The sequence below is a fragment of the Nanorana parkeri genome, unplaced genomic scaffold (genome assembly GCF_000935625.1).
Source record: "Nanorana parkeri isolate BGI_ZX_2015 unplaced genomic scaffold, ASM93562v1 scaffold477, whole genome shotgun sequence".
NCBI lineage: Eukaryota > Metazoa > Chordata > Amphibia > Anura > Dicroglossidae > Nanorana > Nanorana parkeri.
This window is the reverse complement of record NW_017306745.1, coordinates 845,615-853,587: the sequence shown is the minus strand read 5'-3', so window position 1 is coordinate 853,587 and position 7,973 is coordinate 845,615. Positions and strand designations below refer to the sequence as shown.

Genomic DNA, 7,973 nt, shown 5'->3' with positions numbered 1-7,973 from the left:
AGAAGCGACCGGGGGCGGAGCTAGAGCCGCTATTAGCCGGAGACGAGGAGAATGGCCAGCCCCCGTCTTCTCCCACTGCTGTCGCCCCTCCCACCACCGCCTCTCCGTCAGTAAGCCCGCCTCTTTCCCCGTCCTATACCAGCGCTCCGCCCTTCGGCTCCGCCCCCTCCCCGCTGCAGTGCTGCCCCCCCGCGCCCGGGCGTCTCATTGCACGCTGCTGTCATGGAGGAGCCAAGATGGCGGCCCTGGCTTACAACCTGGGCAAACGGGAGATCAACCAGCATTTCAGTGTGAGGAACGCCAAGTTACTGGCCCTGATCGCAGTGTTACTGCTCTCCGCCTGCCATGCCGTGTCCCGGGCCTACAGCCGAGGTGAGTCCGAGAGCAATGTGACAGGTCATCTTCATCCTCTGTAATCATACAATGTGACAGGTCATCTTCATCCTCTGTAATCATACAATGTGACAGGTCATCTTCATCCTCTGTGCAATCATTCAATGTGACAGGTCATCTTCATCCTCGGTGTGATCATGTAGTATGACAGGTCATCTTCATCCTCTGTGTGATCATACAATGTGACAGGTCTTCTTCATCCTCTGTGATCATGCAATGTGACAGGTCTTCTTCATCCTCTGTGATCATGCAATGTGACAGGTCATCTTCATCCTCTGTGTTATCTTACAACGTGACAGTCATCCTCTGTGTTATCTTACAACGTGACAGTCATCCTCTGTGTGAACATGCAATGTGACAGGTCATCGTCATCCTCTGTGATCATGCAATGTGACAGGTCATCTTCATCCTATGTGTGATCATGCAATGTGACATGTCATCCTCTGTGATCATACAATGTGACAGCTCATCTTCATCCTCTGTGATCATGCCATGTGACAGGTCCTCTTCATCCTCTGTGTGATCATACGGTATATACAGTCATGTGACAGGTCCTCTTCATGCGTTATCTGTAGTTGTGTGACAGGTCCTCTTCATGCTGTATATGCCGTCGTGTGACAGGTCCTCTTCATGCTGTATATACAGTCGTGTGACAGGTCCTCTTCATGCTGTATATACAGTCGTGTGACAGGTCCTCTTCTTGCGGTATATGCAGTCGTGTGACAGGTCCTCTTCATACGGTATATGCAGTCGTGTGACAGGTCCTCTTCATACGGTATATGCAGTCGTGTGACAGGTCCTCTTCTTACGGTATATGCAGTTGTGTGACAGGTCCTCTTCTTACGGTATATGCAGTCGTGTGACAGGTCCTCTTCTTACGGTATATACAGTCATGTGACAGGTCCTCTTCATGCAGTATATACAGTCATGTGACAGGTCCTCTTCATACGGTATATGCAGTCGTGTGACAGGTCCTCTTCATACGGTATATGCAGTCGTGTGACAGGTCCTCTTCTTACGGTATATGCAGTCGTGTGACAGGTCCTCTTCTTACGGTATATACAGTCATGTGACAGGTCCTCTTCATGCAGTATATACAGTCATGTGACAGGTCCTCTTCATACGGTATATGCAGTCGTGTGACAGGTCCTCTTCATGCTGTATATACAGTCGTGTGACAGGTCCTCTTCTTGCGGTATATGCAGTCGTGTGACAGGTCCTCTTCTTGCGGTATATGCAGTCGTGTGACAGGTCCTCTTTATACGGTATATGCAGTCATGTGACAGGTCCTCTTCATACGGTATATGCAGTCGTGTGACAGGTCCTCTTTATACGGTATATGCAGTCATGTGACAGGTCCTCTTTGCTGGTGATCAGGGAGCGAAGTGACTCCGGTGTCACACTGGAAGCCGCACGTCTCATATCCTCCCCATGACTACAGGTGATGCGTGACAGAGAACATGATAAACATACGTGATCTCATACAGACAAAGTGACTTCATGAGAATATTGTTCTCTGATAACATGCAAAGCGTTGAGCAGAGCCGAGCTCCGCGTTGTACCCCAATACCGGGCGTTGCCGCTACACAAAGTAGTATGTGCGCGGTGTTGCGGCACGGTCAGGCGCAGTGCAGCAGATTCAAATGAATGGCGGCAAATCACACCTACCACGGAAGGATGCAGTGAGCACAACGCTGCGGTGTGACCGGGCCCTACATGCGCCTCATGAAACGCGAACTTTGCTCTCTGTTTATAAACAATTTGCGAATCTGTGTGAATGTTCCTTCTGTGTGAATGATTCCACCACTCTCTGTGCCGCTGCTTGCTTCTCTGCGATGACTCAAGTCATGTGACCGCTATATGCGTTGGGGTGCTGCCCACTGTGAATGGCGACGCACTGCTCTGCGCATAGAACGAGTGTGTTGCCATGCAGCATTGCCACAATGCACTGATATGAGTGGATCTTTTAAGTCACATGACCTGCTCTCCTCCAATCACAGAGCTCTTTTTTTCTATTGAGCACTCTGCAGACTACAAACCGCAGCCTGATTTTTATAAATGAGAAGGGTCGCGGGGTAGTGCGCTGGTGCATAACGGAGACTAGAGGGGAATTTATCAACACTGGAGCAGTTGCCCATGGCAACCAATCAGCTTCTGGCTTTCATTTTCAAAGCATAACCGAATAGGAGCTGATTGGTAGCCACGGGCAACTGCTCGAGGTTCTGTCTCCAGTTTTGATAAATCGCCCTCCATAGTATCTGTTGTGATAAACATTCATTGGTGGGGTGAGCTGTCACCATAATGTATATACAGCATGCGCGCACATTATCGCACACACCAAGCAGTGGTAGGCAAAATCTAGCCGTGGTTAAACTACAAATCCCATGATGCATCTGTCTCTGGGAGTCATGCCCTTGGCTGTGAGACTCTTGCAATGCCTAATGGGAATTGTAGTTCCACAACAGCTGGAGGGCCAGAGTTTGCCTACCCCCTGTCCTCCAGCGATGACCGGTCCAGGCTCCTGTCAATACTTTGGTCATCTCCATCACTTCCAGATCTCACAAGCGATTCTCTGTAACAGACCACAACTAGTGATGGGCTCGGGCGTGTTCGCAGCTCCACGTGCCGAGCCCGCCAGGAAGCTGACAGCGCCGCAGCGCCAATCACAGGCACGGAGACATTTCCCGATCTCTGCAGCTGGGGACCGGGATAGTGTCTCAGTACCTGTGATTGGCGCTGTCAGCTTCCTGGCGGGCTCGGCACGTGGAGCTGCGAACACGCCCGAGCCCATTACTAACCACAACAGGAAGTGAGAAAATACGGGTCCTTCTGTTTGTGGAAATGGTTGACTGGCTTGTCATCCTGATCCCCCGGCTTGGCCAGAGCTAGCGGGCACATCAGGGAGTTGTGACTTCACTTGCTACATTCTTGTTGCAGATCTGCGGCGCAGAAACCACTTGGGCCCCGTTCACATGTTAAAGGCGCGCGCCTCGCTTGCAGTGCCATTATCTGTTAATTGTGCCCCCATATGCGCCAAGCCAGATGCGCATCTTGGTTAAATGCGCCAAACGCTCATGCGCACGGCGAGTGTGATTGGGGCCTGAGGGCCGATTCACACCATAAAGAGTGCGTTCGGCCTCTGGAATGCAACCTGGCCGGCTCACTTTGTTTTGGGGCGGGAGGGGACGTGGCGCTGCATTGAAGTCAATGGCACCGCAGCCACGGCCTCCACCCACAGTGCTCCAGCACCCGAACCCGTGGCAACCTGAACCCGTGGCAACCTTAGTGCCTGCATTCCGGTCTGCAAAAATGCTGCATACACTACTAATGAAGTATGTAGTGTGATGACTATTAATAGGTTTCAGAATGCTGAATAATGTGGAATAACCGCCAATACTTGTCTGGGTGGAGCGCGGACTTTGTTGCCGTTATCTTGAGGTTTGCGGTCACTGGTAGGCAGGAATGTACTGATGGCATAATGCTGGTTATTATCTCTGTATTGCTGGGATGTCTTGCGGCTGGAGAACCTGAGGTGCAAGGAGTCGGCGTCTTATTAACTTATCAGCAACCACGCTAGACTAGAATATCAGTTTTGTGTGGAGGGGACCATTAAAGTGTATCTAAAAGTGTCATCCACCAGTCTTTAGATGGGTTGGCTGCATTTGTTTTCTTTTTCCTTTTATTTTCACATAGTAATCCTGCCAATAACACACTTTCTGACAACGCTCACTCATTGTGCTCTATCTATGGAGTAGCAGTGTTGTCATTCCAGGACAGGAAGGGCGTTAGGACTACAGAACACCTCCCTTTCTCCTCATCTTCATAACATGGGGGGGCATGTTCTGTAGTCTGCAGAGAGAGTTGGGCATGGCTGATAAAGCTGTCTTCTGTGGCCAAGACATGTAAGCATCCAGAGGTTGATTCAGACCACTGTGTCCCTTCAGTCACTAGGATATATAATTATATATCTCCCAATTAAATTAATAAATCAAAATCATTTATTAATATACAAGTATAATCCTATATTTATGTACAAAACTTCAATTAGTGGTAAGCGATCACTGATCACCTGCTTTTTCCCCACTCTCCTCTCTGACACGCTGTCACAGGAGGCTGAGCGAGCGGAGAGCAGAGCCCAGCCTCCTGTGACAGAACGGCTTGTCTCCGCCCCCACACCGCTCTGCTGGACTGTGACAGGAGGCTGAGCGGTGTGGGAGGAGAGACACCGGCCGCTCACAGCGCTCTCCTCCCGCAGCGCTCGGCCGGCTGTCACACTTTCCTCCCCGCTGGGACAAAGAGCAGCGCCCAGCAGGGAGGAAAGAAAGAATGGATGCGCCGATGTATTGGCAGAAAAATGCATTTAGCCAAAAGTGCTCTGTCGTATGGTGTCCTATGAAATGATATTCGTGGTTTAATATATGAAGGACTTCCGTTTGTGAATCTTCCCTTCCGAAGAGAATGTGGTTTTCCCATTGAAGACTTATGTTAGTTTATCATAACTTATTTTCAGTGAATGACTTCTGGTATGTATTGTTCCTTGAATATAGCAAGCACCATATATGTATCATTATATAGGTAGGTAGGTAGATTAGCTGTTATAGCGGCAAAGGGCGGAGCCAACTCAATATTGAACCCTACGGACTAAGACTGGGATGCCATTAAATTTCATATGTGTGTAAAGGCCGGCGTCCCAATACTTTTGGTAATATAGTGTACGTTAAAGAAGTTGTTACTATATATCTTTTTCTTTTTTTTTAGCTGGTTTGATATTGCTTTCATTTGGAAAAGTAATTATTGACTTGTATTGTCTGCATTCAGCTGAGTAAACTTTGGATGTCTTTGAGGACCTTCTCTACCTCAGACAATAGGTGATCCCAATCTTGAAACAATGGGGGTGAATTAACTGTCTTGGAGTTTTTATGGTTCTTGGTTAATTTTCTGATATGGAGCCGTGATATCCTTAATCTGGGTCTTTCTTCATGAAATACTTTTATTTACTGACCTGGAAGGTGAGAGTCTCTGGGCATTGTCACATGTGGTTGAGTGGTTACCCAAGGCTTAGACTTAATTTGCAATATTTAACTCTTTGAATATATTGGGTTGTACAAAAACTAGTTCCTCAAGGCTCTCTCCTGCATTGTTTAGTTTTGCATGCAATAGGCTATTTTGGTTAATGAATTTATCTGTCATGCCCAGACGTCTGGCCCCTTGTCTTACAGAGTTAATAGAAAGGATTGATTCAGTCTTTGTAATTTTATATAGAAATACTCTGACATCGCCTTCCTTCTTCTGCAGGAGATGATATGTGCGGGTCTCTTATATCCAGCGGCCGCTTCCTGGGGGAAAACGTGTGGCAGCCGTACAGCTGTATGATGCACAAGTACAAGTCAAGGTATGCAGAGCCCGGCCTGAGAAGAGAAGTAATACGAGAATAAGCTTGGCTGAGGTCTGTGCACTGGGGTGTCAATTGCAACAATATGACCCCCAATATGTTTTCTCCATAAAGAGAGCACAGAATGGGGCCGGCTTAAAGTACAACAATATTCTATTTCTGAAAAAAAGAATTCATCTTCAACATTGTTTCAAAGGAAAGCTGAGGATCCTAGGAAAGAAATACATGTAATGAGATTTAATGTTACAATTCAAGAGAACGCTGGAGAGAATGAGCATATCATTGTAACCATTGCTATCCCTGTAGTATGAATGGTTACATTTATATGCTCATTCCCTCTAGAGGTCTCTTAAATGGTTACATTGTATCTCCTTACTAAGATGTATTTATTTCCTGTAATCCATGATTGTAAGCATTGCTACTAATGGGGATATCAATGGTTACATGTATATGCTCATTCCCTCTAGCAGTCTCTTAAGTTGTTACATTGCATCTCCTTACTAAGATGTATTTCTTGTGATCCAGAAATGTAACCATTGCTACTACGGGGATAGTTAGCTATGGTTACATTTAGGGATGCACCGATACTAGTATCGGTGCGGATGGCGAGTATTTGTGCGAGTACTCGCCCAAATGCTCCGATGCTTCCGGTATCAGGAAGCCGGGCACCAAGTCATTACACACTGCCCAGCTTCCTGATTGGCCGGGAAGCTGGCTCCATCCTCCCTCATCAGTTGGAGCCGGCTTCCTGATTGGTTGGGAAGCTGGCCAATCAGTAAGCCGGGCACCGTGCAATGACGCGGCGCCTGGCTTTCTGAGTGACCGGAAAGCCGGCTTCATGCTCCTTAGTGACCTCATGACGAGGGAGCGTGGAGCCGGCTTCACCGCCAATCAGGAAGTTCTTATCTTGGAGTACAGCATAATGAGCCTTTTTGTGGTAGACATCTGAGAGGGGGAGTGGTTAAGTAGTTTAGCAAAAAGAAACCACTGGGCAGGGCTGACACCGCTCAGTATACACAAATGCCATGTGTTGTCGGCCTGAGAGGTGAACGCATTTCTGGCAGATCAGCGGGGATTTTATTTTGGGTTGACACACGCTTTAAAGTCAATGCTTTGCTTCTTTTTTTTTTTTTTGTAGTGATGGAAAAAACTGCCTGGCCAATCAGCGTGTAGTATTTGTGGGAGATTCCAGGATACGTCAGCTGTTCTACGCTTTTGTCAAGATTCTCGATCCGCGTACAAATGAAGAAGGGAACAAGGTACGTCTTCCTTCCCACGTTATACAGTCTGAGTATCTATGCGAAAATAAAAACCAATAGCGCCAGAGATGACCACTCCGCTGAAGAGACAAACATGCAGAAGTTCTACAGGTCGCTGCCCCACATCAGTCAGGGAGACTGATCTCTAAGGAAAAAACAAGGCGCACCTTTCACTTGTGTAGATACATTTTTATTAGACAAACGGCAAAAGTAGAATAATACTCACAAAAGAGTAGATGACAAGGAGCCTTCAAAATCAAAGGTTGATCCTCATTTTAGCAAAAAGCAAAACACAGCATGTGAGAGCTGCACAGATGGTGGTTCCTGTATGACAGCACAGTATGCCTAGGTTGACGCGTTTCCAGGGAACCGATCCTCATCATCCTGACCTTTCCGAATATTTATTTTTCTTTTACAGATTTATCTGATGATGTTATGCTTTCATTGCTCACTTGTATTCTCTCCCCGTCATAGCAGAAGTGCTAGATGTAAAGTCCTCCTGTCAGGTCTCCGTTCTGATCACCGATACTATAAACGTTTCATATAACGATGGTGATGTCAGAGTGACGTCATAGAGAGTCCAGGAAAAGACATCTGAGAAGCGCTTATTGATCTGTTCTCTTTTTGTTTTTATTTTGGCAGCATGAGGACATTTCCTTCAGTGATCAGACCAACAACATACGAGTGGTGAGTTTTTTATGTATTATAGATCTATCTATCGTCTATCTATAATCTATGTCTGTCTGTCTGTCTGTCTATCGTCCTGTCTGTCTATCGTCCTGTCTGTCTATCGTCCTGTCTGTCTATCGTCCTGTCTGTCTATCGACCTGTCTGTCTATCGTCCTGTCTGTCTATCGACCTGTCTGTCTATCGACCTGTCTGTCTATCGACCTGTCTGGCTATCGATCGTCTGTCTGTCTATCGATCGT

At 47.2% G+C, this 7,973-nt stretch overlaps 1 protein-coding gene across 1 annotated transcript in view; it reads left to right on the top strand.

Annotated features, from left to right (window-relative positions):
- Window positions 1–131: 131 nt before the first annotated feature.
- CASD1 (CAS1 domain containing 1) overlaps window positions 132–7,973 on the top strand; it is a 30,434-nt gene continuing 22,592 nt past the window's right edge. Inside the window, exons 1-4 of the mRNA XM_018560773.1 lie at window positions 132–372; window positions 5,689–5,785; window positions 6,924–7,044; window positions 7,687–7,731. Coding sequence (XP_018416275.1) covers window positions 237–372; window positions 5,689–5,785; window positions 6,924–7,044; window positions 7,687–7,731 — 399 coding nt within the window. The 5' untranslated portion in view covers window positions 132–236. The remainder of the gene's footprint in view (window positions 373–5,688; window positions 5,786–6,923; window positions 7,045–7,686; window positions 7,732–7,973) is intronic.